Source organism: Spinacia oleracea, chromosome 3 (genome assembly GCF_020520425.1).
Source record: "Spinacia oleracea cultivar Varoflay chromosome 3, BTI_SOV_V1, whole genome shotgun sequence".
NCBI classification, from domain to species: Eukaryota; Viridiplantae; Streptophyta; class Magnoliopsida; order Caryophyllales; family Amaranthaceae; genus Spinacia; species Spinacia oleracea.
The window spans coordinates 142269600-142290057 of NC_079489.1; the positions used below are offsets into that span (position 1 = coordinate 142269600).

Genomic DNA, 20458 nt, shown 5'->3' on the forward strand with positions numbered 1-20458 from the left:
CGCCGTTTAAGAAAGCGATTTTGACATCCATCTGCCATATTTCGTAATCGTAATATGCAGCGATTGCTAACATTATCCGAATAAACTTTAGCATTGCTACTGGTGAAAAGGTTTCATCGTAATCCACACCGTGGACTTGCCCGTAACCTTTTGCAACCAATCTAGTTTTGAAAACTTCAAGTTTCCCATCCTTGTCCTTTTTCAGTTTGAAAACCCATTTGCTTCCAATGGCTTGGTAGCCATCTGGCAAATCGACCAAATCCCATACTTGGTTTTCAGACATGGAGTCTAATTCAGATTGCATGGCTTCATGCCATTGTTTGGAGCTAGGGCTCGTCATAGCTTGTTTGTAAGTCGCAGGTTATCACTTTCAAGTAATAGAGCATCATAGCTCTCGTTCGTCAAAATACCTAAGTACCTTTCCGGTTGAGATCTATATCTCTGCAATCTACGCGGGGTTACATCTCTAGATTGTCCATGATTCTCACCAGAAACTTCTAAAGATCTCTGAGTTTTATCCTGAATGTCATCTTGAGCATTCTCTAGAGTTTGTTGTTCGACTCGAATTTCTTCGAGGTCTACTTTTCTCCCACTTGTCATTTTGGAAATGCGGTCCTTTTCCAAAAAGATACCATCTCGAGCAACAAACACCTTGTTCTCAGATGTATTGTAGAAGTAATACCCCTTTGTTTCCTTTGGATAGCCCACAAGGATACATTTGTCAGATTTCGGATGAAATTTGTCTGAAATTAATCGTTTGACGTATACTTCACATCCCCAAATCTTAAGAAAAGACACTTTTGGAGGCTTTCAAAACCATAACTCATATGGAGTCTTTTCAACAGCTTTAGACGGAGCTCTAAGTGCGGCTGTATTTAGTGCATGTCCCCAAAATTCTATTGGAAGTTCGGCCTGACCCATCATTGATCTAACCATGTCTAGCAAGGTTCTGTTCCTCCGTTCAGACACACCGTTCCATTGTGGTGTTCTAGGAGGAGTCAATTCTGATAGAATTCCACATTCTTTCAGATGGTCATCAAATTCATAGCTCAGATATTCACCGCCTCTATCAGACCGCAATGCCTTAATCTTCTTGCCTAATTGATTCTCTACTTCACTCTGAAATTCCTTGAATTTGTCAAAGGATTCAGACTTATGCTTCATTAGGTAGACATAACCATATCTACTGAAGTCATCAGTGAAAGTGATAAAGTAGCTGAAACCACCCCTAGCATTTGTACTCATTGGTCCACATACATCTGTATGGATTAAACCCAATAGTTCAAATGCTCTTTCTCCAACTTTAGAGAAATGTTGCTTTGTCATTTTGCCAAGTAAACATGATTCGCACTTACCATAATCCTCTAAGTCAAATGGTTCTAGAATTCCTTCCTTTTGAAGTCTTTCCATACGTTTCAAGTTAATATGGCCTAATCGACAATGCCACAGATAGGTGAGATCTGAATCATCCTTTTTGGCCTTTTTGGTATTTATGTTATAAACTTGTTTGTCGTTATCTAATAAATAAAGTCCATTGACTAATCTAGCAGATCCATAAAACATCTCTTTAAAATAAAACGAACAACTATTGTCTATTATTAAAAAGGAAAATCCCTTAGCATCTAAGCAAGAAACAGAAATGATGTTTTTAGTAAGACTTGGAACATGGAAACATTATTCCAGTTCCAAAACTAGCCCAGAGGGCAACGACAAATAATAAGTTTCTACAGCTAATGCAGCAATCCGTGCTCCATTTCCCACTCTGTAGGTCGACTTCACCCTTGCTTAACTTTCTACTTCTTCTTAGTCCCTGTTTCTTGCAGTAGAAGCATTCGGATTCAGAAGTGGGTTGACTAGCCTTCCTCTTTTTAGACTTGGCGCCAGTTTGCTTAGTTGGGCTGGCCTTGTTTCCACCTTTCTTAGCATTCCTCTTCTTTCCAGATTTCTTGAACTTGCCCCCACGCACCATAAGCACATCTTGCTTATCACTTTTGAGCGTCTTTTCAGCGGTCTTCAGCATACCGTGAAGCTCAGTGAGCGTTTTGTCCAGACTATTCATACTGTAGTTCAGTTTGAACTGATCATACACGTTATGAAGAGAATGGAGGATGGTGTCTACAGCCATTTCTTGAGAGAATTACTGATCCAGCCGACTCATATTCTCAATGAGTCCAATCATTTTGAGAACATGTGGACTTACGGGCTCGCCTTTCTTAAGCTTGGTCTCAAGAATTTGCCTATGAGTCTCGAATCTTTCGACCCGAGCCAGATCTTGGAACATGTTCTTTAACTCACTGATGATCGTGAAAGCATTTGAGTTGATGAACGTTTTATGTAGATCTGCACTCGTGGTTGCAAGCATTAGACATTTCACATCCTTGTTGGCATCAATCCAACGATTGAGGGCTGCCTGAGTGACCCCTTCGCCTGCGGCTTCGGGCATCGCCTCTTCCAGGACATACTCCTTTTCTTCCTGCATAAGAACTATTTGCAAGTTCCTTTTCCAGTCAAGGAAGTTTTTCCCGCTCAACTTCTCCTTTTCGAGAATTGATCGAATGTTGAATGAATTGTTGTTTGCCATAATTAAAACTACAATTGAAAAAGAATAAACAAATAAATAATCATTCACAGTTTCTCTTAATAAACTTAAATTCTAGCATACATGCATAATTCAATGTTCATTAAGCATTTTATTCAAGTTATGTGTTCCGGCAGGTGTGAATAAAATGATTCCAAGATCCTAAAAACCATTGAAGAATTAAGCACATTATGTATTTAGACTCAATTCTAAAATCTTTTAGGTAAGCAAAAGCCTTTTGCTAATAGTCTAGAAACTACTCTTGGTTGATAGGTACGTCTAAGAACTTATTAGGTAAACCTATCGATTTTGCCACGACATAAAAGGACTCCTTACTTATATCGTTGAGTTTCACCAAAACTAACATGTACTCACAATTATTTGTGTACCTTACCCCTTTAGTATCGATAAGTAACACCTCGATATGGTGGAAAACTATTACTAAGATCGATGAAAAAAGGATATCCAAGTAAGTGTTATTTTGGCATGGCACCTTTAACTCAATTTTTAAGTTTGGAACTTAAGGCTCTTACTATGTTGGTTAGATTTTAAGTGAACTAAAATCCTTAATCATGCAACATAATCAAGCTTCGATCTCATGCATATTTAAGACATATTTAAAAGCAATAAATAACTTAAAACATGCATAAGATAAATGTGATCTAGTATGGCCCGACTTCATCTTGAAGCTTCAACTTCAAAGTCCGTCTTGAAAATCTCCGTGGGAGGCGCCATTTTCTTCAAATAGGATAAGCTATAATTAAACTAATTACAACTATTTGATGGTACGCAGACCATATTTGAATTGAAAAACAAATTTGGTACTTTAGACCAATTACATTCAAATTAATGGTACGCAGACCATATTTTCTATCCTATTTGGGCCATACTAGTCACTTCATAACCTGCAAAACAGTACATATACAATATATACCATTCACCCATTCATTATCATGAATGGCCCACATAGCTGGTTAGTAAAACACGTTATGCATCACATAAATATTTGTAGCAATTAATCAAGGGCACCAATAATCTACCAATTATTCAGTCCTTATTAATTCTAATCAAGTTGTTTAACCTTAAAGGATTTGTAGACCTAATCAAGAGTTTATGACTAAAATTTCTCCCACTTAAACCAATAAATTCATATGCTTTACTAATTTTAAACATAAAAATGTATTTCTAGTCTAACCGGAAACATACAAATTTAACTAAAATTTAAAGCTCATATAAATTTATAATTGAATCCACTTATTTAATTTATTTTTCAGTTGGATTTAAATTAAATCAAGGTTTTTAATTTTAGTAAAATAATTAGAATAAATTAAAATTTATAATAATTATAATATTCAAAATTAAAATCCAAGAAAACAATTTAAATTTTTAATTTTAAAATTAATTAAAATTACATGAACCGAAAATATCAAATTAAAATTTAAAACGCGACAATCGTAACACGACGAGCACTTGGGCTTGCGCCCAAGCCCCGTCGAGTGCACGACCAATCGTTGGCCCATGGCACATCGCAGCAGCAGCCACGCGCAAACGCAGCAAGCCAAGCCACGCTTGCGCGCATCCTTCTTGCCCGCATGCATCGCAGTAGCTACGGAAAGAGCGCTCGCTCGCTCGCGCGCAAGCAAGCTCTCGAGGCATCGCGTGTTGGTGCGCGGAGCAGCGATCGTTGTGCGACCCAGCTCTCGCCCTCGCGCGCGCGCCTCTCCATGTGCCACGCCATCGCCCTTCGCCCATTGCCCATAGCACACAGCACACACGCACAGGCTCCCTTGCCTCGTGCGCGCGCCATGCGCTAGGTTGCTCGCTGCATTCGTACCGCACGGGCGACGAGCTCCCTTGCTCGTCGTCGCGTGCCCGCACTATACAACACCCCTTAAGGGTAACACGTAGCGTCCATTGCTTTGTGCGTGCAACATTCATGAGCGTTTTCATAAAAATTTAAAATTGTTAATTCAAAATTAATGACAAATTAATAAAACATATTAATTTCATAATTTTAGGGCGAAAAATCGAAAATTTATTAATCAATTAATTTCCGATTAACATGGATTCAAATCTAGGTCATAAAAATTAAAAATTTAACATAAATTAATAATTTTTATGGTGGATTTTAATCATTGGTACCTAATTAAATTATTAATTAATCATGAAAATCAAATCAATTCTAAATTATTCGAATTTCAACAAATTAAAAATTAGGTTGTATAATTAACAAGTCTAGGCATTCATAATTGTTAAACATATACTGTAGGTCAATCAAAAACTCAAGATTTATCAACAAGAATCGCCAATACTTAATTTAACATCTTAAATTTACAAACTTTTGCGTTCGAAAAACTAAAACCTCCGAAAAGTCATAGTTAGGCTTCGAATTTGGGAATTCTGGGTTCGGCCGAAAAATATTGTTTTTGTCAAAATTTTAGAATGCCTTTTACATGCGGAATTGACACAAAAATCACTCGATTTGGATGAGTAACGAAGAAACTGCCGAAAAACTGCGTACATATAATTAAATAAACGCAATTTGCAATTAATTACGAAAATTAATCAACCTTTTAATTCTTTTCAAATTTGTAAAATTTAACCATGTTCATGCAATTTAGATTATGAAAATAATAAGAGGCTCGTGATACCACTGTTAGGTTATGATACATATGAATAAACATAAATCATGCGGAAAAACCATAAAGCCAAGAAACATATTATTTACACATAATCATATAGCATAATTTAGATGCATACACTTTGTAGCGTGCCCTCCCTAGCTGCGCCCGAACCGAACAAGAACAAGTCTTTAGGACTCCAAGTGTCGTCCCTCCGTAGATAGTCCACAGCACGTCCGGATCCGCCTTAAGATTGACCAACTAGAATCGCCCTTAAGGTACTATAATTTTCGGCAATTATGGGCAAGAATGTGACTGAATTTTTTCTCTCAAAAATCACTTTGAATACTTGAAAACTCATTAGAAATTGTGAACCCAGGCCACATATTTATAGGGGTATGGAAAGAGAATTGGAATCCTACTAGGATACGAATTAATTAAATTAGAATCCTAGTAGAACTCTTATTTAATTAATTTATCTTTTAGGATTAGGAATTTAATCATTAAACGAATCCTATACGCTTTAGGTTTCGTATGTGAACACAAACACAAACGCACGCACAGCAGCCCACAAGGGGCGCCTATGCGCGCGCGCGCACAGCCCGAGCAACGCAACCCAATTGCCACGGAGCCCACGACTGCCGCAGCCTTGGGCGCGCGTTGGGCCTGCCTTGCGGTGGGCTGGCGTGTTGTGGCACGTGTTTCCCTTGCTGGACATGGGCCTGGCTTCGTGCTGGGCCTTCGTCTAGCAAGCTCGTCCGATGCTAATTCGTACGACGCGCTTTCGATTAATTTCCCGATTCCGGAATTCATTTCCGATACGAACAATATTTAACATTTCCGATTCCGGAATTAATTTCCGTTTCGAACAAATATTTAATATTTCCGTTTCCGGAATTATTTTCCGATTCCGATAATATTTCCGATTCAGACAATATTTTCGTTTCCGGCAATATTTCCGATACGTACCATATTTCCGTTTCCGGCAATATCATCGTTTCCGGAGTATTCATTTCTTGCCTTTGACGATCTCAACTCCCACTGGAACCAAGATCTGTCGATTCCGAATATCCATAGATGGAGTATTTAATGCCATTAAATACTTGATCCGTTTACGTACTATTTGTGTGACCCTACGGGTTCAGTCAAGAGTAAGCTGTGGATTAATAGAATTAATTCCACTTGAACTGAAGCGGCCTCTAACTAGGCATTCAGCTCACTTGATCTCACTGAATTATTAACTTGTTAATTAATACTGAACCGCATTTATTAGACTTAATATTATATGCATACTTGGACCAAAGGCACTATTTCCTTCATAGGCGTCATGCAATTGAGACTTTTAAGTCCCCTATGTGGCAAGTTCCTAATATTTCAATGTCAGACTAGTTTTCTTGGTCCTTGTATTTCTTGGGGGTACTAAATTTATTATGCGTTTACATCCATGATTTTTTGGGTGCCCATCTTATTGACGAGTCTTGGTATGTATTTTATTTGAGTATTCTCATTTTAATGGTAATTCTTCTTTTAACATGTTTGTGTATGGTGAAATTAGTTTTTTGGCTATGCACGTTGGGATTAAAGTGTCTCTTGCTTGATTGTTCTATTTTCTTCTAATTCTTTTGTTAGTAGTGCGTGAACAAGTTGAATTTAGAAGAGACTTGAAGTTAGAGTTTTCAAAGCATGAGAATTGCCCGTTATGCTAAAAGATGTTTTTATGTATGCCTTGAATTTGTTTTGGGTTTTTGATTCCTATGAGTAAGATCTTAATTCCATGATTTGTCAATGGAGACTTTTTGTCGTTAACCTTTGAGAGGGAAATATTGGGAGTAAGTTAAGCTTACTTAAGAGTTTCGCAACCTACCTAAGGGATGTGAATATCTATATGTTTTCTTGAAAGGGTTTGATGACTATTCACCGGATGGTTATTAGGAGTTTCAAGGCTATACTTGATTTTTGGGAGAACCTAATCAAAGTAAGGGATTGAGATTTTATTATTCTTATTACTTTGGGAACAAGTTTTATTTCACTTAGATTCTTGAGCTGTTTGACCTTCATTCCTATAATGCATGCTCTTTTGTCAAAGGTATGTAAAGTGATTGTTCTAAGTGGTAAAACCATGAGTTGTGAGTTCCCATGCTTGAGGATAAGAATTATGTGTTTGTGGAATTCATTTATTGTGTCGAGTTTATTACCTTTTTAATGGTACATGTACCTTATCAATATCTTGATGCATATTGATTGTGTAGAATTTGAATTCTCATAGTTGTTTAGAGTAATGACTTGTGTGGAGAATTTCAATTATTAGTTTTCTAAGGTGATAATATGTTTAGTTAATTTACTCTATATGTGGGTGATGTGATCAAGTTATAGTTTTACATCACGTGTTGAATGTTGAGTTTCAAACCTTCATTGCATTCCATATCTTCTCCCTTGACAGTTGAGAGTGTTATTTAATTAAATGGTTTTGGGTAATATATGAAAACAAATGTTTGATTTTCATAGTAAGCCATTTTCTTAATTTTTGAGAAGTTATGTGAAATATAAAATCATTTCATTTGTGGGTGTGTGGAATGTACTATTTAGCATCAACCTTTAAAAGGACCTAAAACGTGATTTAGGTTGTGTACGCTAATATGTTATCCACTATGATAATGATATGTATTGTTGGTATTTTGACATAACAATTATTTGTGAATTTCCTGTGAAATAATTGAGTTGTTTTATTTTCACAAATTTTGTAGTGAACGTGTGTTTACTTCATCTTTTCAAAGTTCCATGGATAAGGTATAGTGGTCTTCATTTGGAATGTTTTCAAGGTATGCTACTTTGAAGTTTTCGAAGCAAATTTTAGAGTTTGATATTGATGAAGTACTTTTACTAAGAGAGGCTATGTTGATTTTGAGGATCATACTTTATGAAATATTTTTTGTAAAAGAGAGTTGTACAAAATTGTCCCATCAAATTTAATTTGTTTTGGTTGAACCAAGAACAAAGTGTTTTATGATTTCTAACCCATGTGTGCTTGGTGAGCCTATATTATCCTTGCTTGTGGTTATATTTCTAACGGAAATTGAAATGCAAGGTACGCACTATGGTAAGAAGATCTAATTGGGACATGTAATGATCCTTGATGATTGAAATGTCAAGGGGGATAGCTTCATGCCCATTTGAGTAGAGTAACAAGCATTACTTGCTTATCTCTATGACATGTGTTGTAATATAATGCTTGAATGAGGTTGAGTCTTTGAACTCTTATTGGTAAAGTGATAGTTGAGATGCACTTTAAGAGAACCACCGCTTGTATGAGGGTTGACTTGTATAAACTCTGAATGAATCTAACATATTGAAATGGACGCATTCAACTTGTGCATTCACCAACAAAATTATTTGAGAGGTTGAACATTATATTATGTTCTTAATGAATCTATGGTCTTGTGGGGGTTAATATAGCTACGGGGTAGCTCTTGATGGTTCACTAAAAGTTAACATATTTTAACCCTATTGACTAAGTGCTATTTTGAGAAGCACTTGAGGATTTACCTACGTGGTTGTATGGAAACTTGGGCGGTTTCCTATATCTTCCATGAGAACTAAGGTAAACGTATGGCTTAAAACGCGTACACTTTGCGGAATTCACATAATCTGTGGAGTAAGGTATGTGCTGTGGGGGCGTGACATAAATCTTAGAGTTTCAAGGTTAGTCCACTCTTTGATAAAAAACTTGAGGGTTTCAAGGTTCGTCCACCCTTGGGTTTGTAAGTCATAGTTCACTTCACTAAGCATTTGGTTTCAATTTACTTTAAGTAACACCAAATGTTATATATTAAGCTCCTCTTATGCCCAATATTTTTCTCTTGCATTCGGTATCTTTTCTCATCTTTAGTGGGGGACTGTTGGAATTTAAAGATGGAAAAGTGCGCCGAAAACCTGCAGAAAACCTGCCTGCCAGGTTTTCCAAAACCGGCAAGTTTCAAGCGCAAGTGAAAATTCGGAGTTAAAAAGACCTTTCTTGAATTCACTAGAGGAAAAAACTTGATAAGTTGCTCTTAAAAGTGGCTTATAAGTTGCCCTTCGTAAGTGCCACCAATGGGGGGGGGGGTCACTTTTGTAAAATTATCAAAAGTTGCCCTTAAAAAGGGCAACTTATAATCTTATAAGGTGCCCTTGTTTGCAACAAGGGCACCTTATGTGAAACTTATAAGGTGTCTTTGTTGCAACAAGGGCACCTTATAAGCTGCACATAAGTTGCCCTTGTTGCAAACAAGGGCAACTTTTGAGTTTTTTTTTAAAAAAAAAAAAAAAAAAATCTGCAATATAATTCCTAATATTCTGCAATATAATTTCTGATTTTGCAATATAATTTGTATTTCATCAAACATCAGCTTGACATTCTCAAAAATGATATAAATTTCAAATTTCCAATAATATTACCGAAATAATTCAAATGTAATTAATTAAATCGATAAATAACAAAATAATGTAAGAGTCACGAATAACTACAAGTCCGCTCTATTTATTACATTGAGGGTAGTTCACAATCGTTGAAGTAAATAGCCCACTTGTCTCGAACTTCATCCAACTCCTTTTTGGTAAAGGGCCCCTCCCTTGGTGTTTTGAAAACCTTTAAAAGAACACCGTACATGCAAACCAATAAATTAAATTAAGTTTCATATGCGAAAACAAAAATTATATTGGTCGCGAAAACAATTATATTGGCAAAAAATGACACTTTTGAACCTAACTACCAACAAACGAACCTCTTTCCACATTCTAACCCTTTTTCACGATTTATATGATTAGTCAGATGATTATAAGACTCATTTCAAGTTCGTTATGCATGCATATTGGTCATTTGGGTCGATATAGGTCATTTAAGGCCAAAAATGCCATCTTTGATCCCAACTACGAACAAACGAACTTATATCCACATTCTAAACCTTTTTCATGATTTATATGATTAGTTATATGATTATAAGACTCATTTCAAATTCGTTATGCACACCTATGGTTCATTTGGGTCGATATAGGTCATTTATGGTAAAAAATGGCATTTTCGATCCCAACTACCAACAAACAAACCTATATCCACATTCTAAACCTTTTTAATGATTCATATGATTAGTTATATGTTTATGAAACTCATTTCAAGTTCGTTATGCACGCCTAATGGTCATTTGGGTCGATATAGGTCATTTATGGCCAAAAATGGCATTTTCGATCCCAACTACCAACAAACGAACCTATTTCCATATTCTAAACGTTTTTCATGATTCATATGATTAGTTATATGATTATAAGACTCATTTCAAGTTCGTTATGCACGCCTAAGGGTCATTTGGGTCGATATAGGTCATTTATGGCCAAAAATGGCATTTTCGATCTCAACTACCAACAAACGAACCTAGATATATGATGCTTAGCAATATGATCCTCGACTACAATATATGATGAAAAGTACCTGTTCGACAACCTTCTCCAGATAATAGAATGCTTGCTGAGATGATTGAATATAGTCATTCTGCCATAATAAAGTGAAAAATACTTCAATATCAGATTTTTAAAATAAAATTTACCAACTTAATTTCGGAATCAAATGTTTAAATGAATTCAAATTGAAGAAATCAACAGCAGCATTAACAAGAAATATTTACCACTCCTCACTCCTCAGTACCATACATATTTTGAATACATTTAGTGAGTGATCAGAAGATATCCCAACGAGGATCAGCTACTCTACACTTTTTTTAAGACCTCGGACTCGGAATAAAACTTATACGAACTGAGATTACCTGGTGGCCTGGTGCACATAATACAAGAACTAACATAAGGCTGATAATTTTAACGCATCTTACCTCAAACACGCCAATCAAATTTTGCATGATTCCCATTTGTGAAAACACTACCCAAACTATTCAGGCACCATAGAGACACTAGTGCCAAAAACATAGAAAACAATTAATATTGGAAAGCAAACTAAGAGGTTGTAACTTCAGGCCTTGATGGTATTTTGGAGGGTTTTAAGAGAGAAACTAGTTCAAAGATTTTACTACAAGGGTAATTATTGTTTTAAGTCTGGACCTACCATGGACGAGGGTACTACAGTTCCAGAGACCATCCCTACCATTCAAATCATTATATGTAATTGCTAACTTCAACACAAAGAGTTCTCTCCTCTTTTTTTTCTTAATTAAACACGCATTCAATGTCCTCCTAACTGCTGCACTCCAGCGTTAGCCAATGCCAAATTCTATATCTAATTAGGGACTTATTGCTGAACCCTAAGAAAACCAAGTTTTTTTTTCAAATTATAACCCCCGTAGGACCTCCTCCGGGAGAAAGGTCAGGCCAATGAGGATGGCCAAGGGACAGGACTCTATTTGCATCCTAGTTGCTCTGGTTGATTGTGATAAAATCCCTTCTTGCACCCCTTGAATCATGATAATTTCAAGCAAAAAAATGCAAATATGCTTTGAACATTTTTGCAGAGTGAAGTAGTGGCAATATTTTCTACATATGGATAGTGTTCATGGAAATCAGCCTTTACAATGTGGTGAAAGGTCCAGTGGCAGAATGAAGACACTTTTGGTCAATACAGAAAACAAGAGCTTAGCGACTAATATCCTAGTTTGACAAAGAGGCATCTCAAAAAGAATGGATATAGAGAAAGGAAGAAGGAGAAAAAGCAAGTAACCCCATTCCCCCCCCACCCCCACCCCCCCCCCCCAAAAAAAAGTTATTTGCCACACCCCAATCATCTGAAGGATATTAGACTGTATTTCTGCATGGCCATTTTCCTTCAAACATCCCCGATATACCGTGCTTCGAATTACATGAAAAGTCCCGGTCCCGAACTGAGAGGCTTTTTTAGCAAGATATCCTTAAAGTAGAAAGGACTGGAAATAACTTACAATAGCACACCAATTATGACATAAAAGAAACAACATGAGTTGAAAACTTGAATGAACCAACCTCTACTCTTAAGCGGCCACCTAACTCGTATAGTGCATCAGGATTCCCATTTCGGCAGCTTCAACCAGCAAAGCAGCTCATCTGACAGAAAGAAATTTTTTAAGGAGATCACTATTGGTGAAACCACCATTTCTATGTCCTATCTAAAGAAAGACTGTAACAATTGAGATGGCTGACTAAGGATCTTAAAAACATGTTAAGAAACAACGAATCTACTCAGCAAGAGAAGAGACAACATCAAGCATCAAGCACAATTCTACAGGTCTTTTTTTGTTTACTCTAAATAATTTTCTTATCAGGGTCTTAGAGATAAAACCAGTGTTTCAGTAGCATGATTAAGACAAAGATTGCAGTTAACACATAAAAAGTAATCACGTCTCGAATGTAACTCACACTGCTTTGCATGCCCCTGGGACATGGTATTTAAGGTCTAGCTTGGACAACCAGTAGCGTGCATTGGTATTTGAATTGTTAACTTCTAAAGCCAACTCAAAATTATCCTTAGCACCTTGGTATAGCATACAATTAAATCAGATAGAAGCATACGAAACTTTGCAAATCCATCACAATGTAAGTCTAATTAAAAACAAGTATTATCGATTCGCAACAGAATGCTTGAGACATAAAAGGGTTTAGGAAATATTTCAAGTTTGGAACGCATTCAAGTGAGATGTCTTTAAACATAGTCATATACTTCATGCATTAGCAAACATGAGGTCTAAAAGGACCAGAAAGACCGAAAAACAAGCACTCACCCTGAGAAGAGGAATGAGACGCTTGTCATTAAGTTCACAATAATCAATGACTCTATCAACTTCTTTCATAGCACTCCACCCTTTTGCTATAAACTCCATAGCTTTCTTATTTCTGCTGTGAATCCCTCTCTGATTCATTCAATTTTACTATATATTAGGACAAAGATAAACTGAAAGTACATTGCAACTTTGCAGGATAACTTACCGATTGATTGAACCCAGAAAGCCTGGAATTCAATCTCACAGTCTCCTTCAACAAAAATGATCGCAACATCCTTTCTGAAGGGGGCAAAAAGGAAGAAAATGCATCAAAAGAGAACAACCCAGAAACCAAGAGTACACCAACAATTTTTCAATACTAACTAAAAGGGTATTCGTAAAATCACAAAATAAAAGACAAGCACAATAAAACAAAATAAAGACCACGACTTTGGTTCAGGAATTTTATCAAACACATGGTGGGCAAGTTTCTAATGAGGGAATCAAACAGTCAACTCAGCTACTGGAATCTTCCAATTTCAATGACTTCCCGGTTGTAAGAAAAAGACAATTTTAATTTGGAAATGATGACTGCAGAACAATTATGAAGGAATTTGACGTTCTTTAAACAATATTGAAGGACATCGCACCAAAATTTCTCCTTTTTCCTCAACTACTTACGATCACCACTATTTTCCAGAAAGTAAAACGTACCAAAAGTTCTCCTCCTAAACACTTATGCAAACTTAGTAATCTGCATTTTTAAGGTACCCCTATCTTCAAGAGCTGCGCCCCTGTTTGTTCCAATAAGAATTTGAATGCTGTAAACCTAGCCAGAGAATGATGTAAACAGAACAGCAGCATCTAAGAGAATATGAGCTCGAATTTCTTCAGCAGTGAAGTGCTCTAAGACTTAACGTCCAACATAAGTTTCTCTCAGCAAAAATAGTCCTTATGCTGAATTGGTTTAAACCAAGCGAAAAACTGAGATTTATCAGTCGTAAACAAGATGTCAATTTCCAAATAAGAGCTACAAAGAATAAAAACGTGGTTTCTTCTATAGTTGATAAATCAAGGAGGCAAATGCTATTACATTAAGCTGAGTAAAAACAAACAAGTATGCCCAATAATCTTCCAAATTTTTTGTTACACACTTACACACAGTTTGGGTTACAAGCCTAGTTTCTTGGCAAAGAAGTGTTCCTTGTTTACTTGTAGCTTGAGAAGAGAACAATACCTAAACATAAGACCATCATAGTGTAATGAACCATCCTAACTGTCCACGTGTCCAACTGGTGTACAGCAAGAAGCAAAAAAAAGGGACCAGCATAACCAACATCATCTTACAAAGAACCAGACAAGAACAACCAACACAACACAAGTGAGGAAGGGGGAAAGAACCGTTGCCACACTAGCAGACATAAAGTAGCAGCAGAACCTCATTAAACGAAGCGTACTAGGAAGAAATCCCTAAGTGCTTAAATAGAGAAAGAAGAGAGGGAGAATAGGATATCCTGTGTTTTGTATTGTAAAGAGAGTTGTGACCTAAAGTCACTAACCATGAGAGTGGTAGCTAAAGCTACTGATTTTTTATTCCACTCAGTTGAGTTTTCATCAATTAAATTTCTCCCTGCTTCTCTTAATTCTGTGTGTGGGTATTATTTGCGTCTGAACTTGCGAGTCTTTTGCACCTAGTCTTGAAGGAGAAAGGTTTGATTATGTTGGGTTACTCTCTTGTTTCTACCATATCATATTCCGAGTCTAAGTTCTTGGAGACGTTGAACATAAAGTAATCTCACTCGAATATACTGCTAGTAATCAGGATTCAGATATCAAGAGCTGAAGTTCTGAAAACTAATTTTCTGCTGCAAGTTATTTAAGTAATAAAGATTCAGGCATCAAGAGCTGCAGTTTGTGTTTGGCTTTTTAGGTCATAGAAAAGTTTACAGTTGTCCTTTTATACATAAAAGGCATCCTCATTAACACCATGTACCAGCCGGATTTAGTTAGGCATATAGTGAAGATCAGTCAGTGGAGATGAGTCACTGCAGATCAGTCTTTGCATATCAGTGCTGCCAGTGCAGATCAGTGCAAATCAGTTAAGAGATTAGTGCAGATCAGTGCAGATGAGTGCAAAATGGTCTAGATCAGATAGCATATCATTGTAAAATAGTGCAGATCAGATAGTAGATCAGTGCAAAATAGTGCAGAACATATAACATATCAGTGCAGATCATTGCATAACATTGCATATTAGATAGAAGATCAGTGTAAAACAGTGCAGATCATTTCTGAACATTGCATATTAGATAGAAGATCAGTGTAAAACAGTGCAGATCGGATAACAGATTAGTGCAGATCAGTAAAAAAACACTGCATATCACATAACAATTGTTACCTAATAGATAAAACTCATTCCACTATAATAGTTACCTAAATCCGATTTATCATTCCGATTTATTTCCCTTTCCTCAATCCATTTCCAAATAAAGGAAGGCATATCTCACTCTTGCTTCCCTTCCTTCCCTTAAGATCCTTTATCCATACAGACAAATAAAAGAAACTTGCTGCCAACTACAAATCGAAGAGCGTAATTTATCCAATATGTGAGTATTGAACATATTATATATCTCAGTTTCAGATCTTAGTTGACTCCTTTCAGGTCCTCTACTTTCTCCTTCAGCTGTTTAATTTACAGTTGGTGGGAGTAAAAAGAATTTTTAAATAAACGCAAAAGGGGGAAAACCACATAGAGAAAACAACCATGATTACCCACTAGAATCTCACCAATTGAATGAAATGATAAACCAAATGGAGGGATCATAATTACACTTTACGAAGGAACATGGAAATAGAAGTTGATTCTCATATACCAAGGAAATTATCCAAATTCATAATGTTAATGCTTAAATTCAAGAATCTTAATGCCTACGAAGAAAAACTAAAAAATAAAGAAAAAAGCTATATCATGATTGGGCATACACTTGTAACAACAAACAAATTGGAAATTCCATGGCATTACAAAAGAAAAGAATTGCAATAACAAGAGGCATTGATGTCAACAACAATATCTAACCAATCCCTCATTTACCCAAATTCAATTAAAGAAAATTGGATTAAGTAATTGTGCAATCATGTGATTACTCGATACTCTTTTTTTGGCACAAGAATCCAACCGCAAAACGTAACAACCAGTAATAGAATCAATTTAACAACTAAATACACCAAGTCAGAATAAACTGAAAGCATTCGATTGATCCTCATAACCAGTATCAATACGCAATTGGCTAGCTAGATAAGATTGTTAAGCTAAAATGTAAAACATTCACGTAATAATTTACCTTTTTGAGTTCGCAATTTCGTGGGGTTTAGGGAGTTTAGAAAATTAAATTAGGGTTTTATAATTTGGGGAAACAAAATCCCGAAATTGAAATCAATTAAATCAATTAAGAGAGGAATTTTGAGTAATTTACCAGATAGATGATGAAGCATAACCAGTATCGCCGGTAAAGATGACGCAGAGGAGGACGAAGCTAGGCTGGTGAAGAAGAACGGCCGGAGTCTGGAGGCCAGCACTGCGAATTTTGGAGGAGAAGAACGGCCGGACTTTGGAGGAGAGGAGCCGGTGGTGATGGTGGGCGGTGATGGTGGTCGGAGGGGCTGACTTGCACGAGAGAAGAAGGAGGCTTATGGAGTAAGTGAATATGGAGTACGTGACTGCGAGCTGAGAGAAGAGAAGAAGCTGGAGTACGTGATTAAAGTTGCGCTTATTTCAAAAGGAGAGAAAGTTTTAACAATTAAATTTTAATTTTTATTTTTTTAATCATTAAAAGTTGCACTTATTGTATAAAGGCAACTTTTGATGAGCCACTTATAAGGATTTTTCCTCTAGTGATTGCACCGAAACTCGGCTGGTTTTGAGAACGGAGTAGTTTATGAAGGTTTCGTTTGAACTCGCGACCGATTGGTTTTGAGAAACCGGTCTGACCGGTTTTGAGAACTCTTCTTCGTGTTTGTCCGGTTTTTGAATTCCTCTTTGGATTCCTTCTCTTAAACAACCTTGTAAATGTGATTTTAGGATGTTTATAATTCTGATTATTATGATTGGATGTAGTCCATTATTTCTATTGACTATGGAGGTTATAATCCCTTCATTATCATGGATTTAATTAGGTGATTAAAGTCATTAGATCCCTTTGATCTTTGATTTCTTTGGTTGTTTTATCTCCTCCACTAATCTTATATATACTCTTCATTTTCTGAGTTTGATATAGGCAATATATTGATCTCTTCCTCTTCCTCTTCCTCTTCCTCTTCCTCTCCTCCTCCTTTTCTCTTTGTCTTGGATGGAAGACTCTTGGTTCGTGATTAAATCATGATTATTCATATCTGTTAAAACCTTTTCATTCTTATTCTTTTGGGCATAAGTTTATGTGGCTCCATCTTATCACCCAAAAGTGCTTTTGTGTGTTGAGAGTTGTGTAAACCTTAGGGAACGAATCGGTGAATAAAATTGTGCACCCTGGTTGCACCGAATCTCGTTTTCAAGGCAGTGATTTGGTTACCACGACGCAACGAATTTCGAAACACGTTCTTATTCTTATTCTAGTATCTTGCCTTGAAAACCCAATATTTACAACAGGCAGGAAATTGGCAAATGAGTAGAAATTGTCATATTTCTTGATGGTTAAAATATTTTTTAAGTCACCGCTTAAGTGATACGACTACCGCGTGACCATTGAAGTGTGCCAAATAAAATGAAGACACATTTTTTCTTATAGCAATTTTAAACCTTTTTCATCATCTAAAGCCCGAAAGGCTATCTGATCCGATCAACTGCCTAAATCGTAGCGCGTGTGTAAAGGAAAAGGGAGGCAACTTGCCAAACCACGTTTCCCCATTAATTTTCAACCCATACTTAACAAGGAAAAAAAAATCGGCGTATGTGGTATAATTTTGTTATGATCCTTTGATCTCATCTCTTCCTCATTCCAAACACCCTATCAAAGCAAGATATTGATGGTATCAAAAATCGGATTTAATACCATGAAAGTAACAATTAATATCAAAATCTCTTTCACAATCAGATCATATACTCAAATATAATAGAAACTACTACGTATATTTACATAGATAACATTCCAAAGTGGTACTAACAAAACGAGAGCATACAAAAAATGTACGAATTGTTGAAGGGATTGATTCAACCTCAACCGTTTTAACTCCCAATAAGAGGATTCATAACATGCCCCATAAATAGCACAACTCCGCTTACATCTTCTCTTAAAAGGAACATGAATGGATGATCCGCCACAAAGTCTTAACTTTTTTTAGCAACAGTAACAGCAGCAGCTTCCGTACCTTCCTCGTTGATTTCAACAAAGGATTTATGTAAAATGTTTGAAATGTACCCTTCATAAAGGGAAGTTTAACTCCCAAGTCCTTTAAAATTTTGGAAACTTCAAACTTATTTGAAATCTTGAACTTAGGTATCCAAAATCACCCACTTTTACTTTTCGGAGTTGGAGAATATAAGGTGTTTATCTAGAAAACCAGGTCTAGAACATATTTTCTTTACCAACTTTGAAAGCCCATTTTTTCCATTAGGAAGAAAGAAAAACATGGAAAATTGGCGCGTGTCTTCTCCTTGTTTATAAGCTAGACGAAGGACGTTGAAATCGTTACAAGCATTGATGTATTGCTTCTTGTAGCTAGTCATAAAAGGTACCTTAACCGAGCTACTCCGTATCATTTAAAAGATAGAAGTTGTATTCCTTTGTTCTTGATGCATCAAACTCCTCATGCCATGCTCCTTTGAAGTAAATTGCATTTGCACAGATAAGTTTAGTTAAGCTACAGTATCACATAATTATATCCTCTGTCCCAAAATACTTGCACCGCTTTCCTTATAAAGCAGTCCCGGATTACTTGCATCGTTTCTATAAATGGTAAACTTTTATAAATATTATATCAACTACCCCTTCACATGTCATTTTGTGGTCTCATGCACCCTCCTCCCTACCCTTTAAAAAAGTTGACACATATCCCTATTAAAAAATACCCCACTATCAATTACTCAATCTAATTCAATAATAAGTCAATTAATTTGTATTAAACTCTGAGTCGGTCAAACCGGTTCAAGTACGTATTCTGGGACGGAGGGAATAGGGGACAACAACTCTTTAATAATTCCATTAGTCTTCTTCTCAACCCATGAATTCATATCAGCGACCACTGCAGGCCCCTACATAGACGCAAAAAAGGTCACGTACATGATTAGTGTTGCGATTATTGTGTTCATTAGGCCGCTCTCGATCTCAAACAGACGAGCAGAATTAGAGCATATCACTTTCGTTGTATATATACGTGCAAGAAAACAAGGAATAATCATGTAATGATAGGCCACGTTTGTTAAATACGGGTGTGTTTGATTAGGAGAGGTTTCGTGAAAAAAGGGTGATGATAAAGGTTGCAAGTTGCGATAATATTTAATTGTCCAATTATAAAGGCTGCAAGTTGCGATAATATTTAATTGTCGCAATCCTGCATGTCGGATTCTAAATTGTACATATAGGCGTCACGTATGTTATGCGTCATCAATTTTTTTTTTACTATCAACGTAATATTTTTACTATGAAAATATGTAAATAAGGTAGTCGATACAAAGAAAGAAGCAAATATTTATTATTTTATAATAAATAGGAATATTAAGATTTTCCTACCTTTTTGTAACATGTATAATAGGTAATATAAATTAAATATTTTAGTTTCCAATTACGGCTCCGTTCTATTGGACTTATTTCGACTGAGCTTATATTAAATGAACTTATATGTACTTAACTGAACTTATATGAACTTAATTGAACTTATCTGAACTTAATTTATCTGAAAAAAAACTTATTTGTGTGTGAAAATATATGAGAAAAACTTATTTTTGCTGAACTTATATTTTCTGAACTTAACTTATTTTATCTGAACATATTTTGTCAGTAATAAGTCAAAATAAGTCGAAGAGAATAGAACCTACGTTCATGACACATAAGCATGACATGTCATAATTGTGACATGACTTAAAGGTCGCATGTTGCGACTTTTATCATCTTCGTGAAAAAAAACCTTTTGAGGAGAATTAGAGGTTTTTTAACATTTTTCAAAAGCTAACTGGAGTATTTATTTAGGAGAGGTTTGACAGAGTGTTGTAGGATATATGAAAAGCCTAATTAGAGTTTTGAACAAGTGAGTGTAAAATGACAACTTTGTCCAATTATTGAATAAAATTATAACTCTTACCTATGTACACCATTTACTATGTATGTCAATGTCTTTAATGTCCATTTTACCCATTAAGTAGCTAACAATTAACCGCTCATTTACCAAATACGAAGTACTTTACACAACCAGCTAATTCAATCAGATAGCCAAGCTAGCTAATATAAACATATAACATCTAACAACTAATCAAACCATCTAACAAATAACTGCTAATTGCCAAACAGGACCCTAAAGTATGAAACTTCTGTGACAACATGTTGATCATTTATGTGATGGTTAAT

General features: G+C 36.0%; 2 protein-coding genes across 6 annotated transcripts; both read right to left on the bottom strand.

Annotated features, from left to right (window-relative positions):
• Nucleotides 1-9585: 9585 nt before the first annotated feature.
• On the bottom strand, nt 9586-16682 carry LOC130470553 (uncharacterized). 5 transcript variants are annotated; one of them, XR_008931194.1, is made up of 7 exons: nt 16379-16681; nt 13132-13205; nt 12927-13055; nt 12172-12252; nt 10854-10999; nt 10661-10720; nt 9746-9823 (listed from the first exon to the last, which is right to left on the bottom strand). XR_008931194.1 is itself a non-coding variant. In XM_056840871.1 (6 exons), the coding sequence occupies exons 3-6, from the start codon at nt 13198-13200 to the stop codon at nt 9719-9721; spliced, it is 363 nt and encodes a 120-aa protein (XP_056696849.1). In that variant the 5' UTR covers nt 13201-13205; nt 13620-13699; nt 16379-16682; the 3' UTR covers nt 9586-9718. The 5 variants fall into 5 exon arrangements, 3 of the variants coding, with proteins under 3 accessions (XP_056696849.1, XP_056696848.1, XP_056696847.1); XM_056840871.1 differs by lacking the exons at nt 10854-10999; nt 12172-12252 and adding an exon at nt 13620-13699 and having other exon boundaries at nt 9586-9823; nt 16379-16682; XM_056840870.1 differs by lacking the exons at nt 10854-10999; nt 12172-12252 and adding an exon at nt 13620-13734 and having other exon boundaries at nt 9586-9823; nt 16379-16682.
• Nucleotides 16683-18123: 1441 nt separating this feature from the next.
• On the bottom strand, nt 18124-19128 carry LOC110779107 (serpin-ZX-like). Its single transcript, XM_056839735.1, is given in 5 exon segments — nt 18124-18314; nt 18317-18431; nt 18433-18648; nt 18650-18762; nt 19059-19128. Coding segments are annotated over 5 exon segments (705 nt in total).
• Between the last annotated feature and the right edge of the window lie 1330 nt (nt 19129-20458).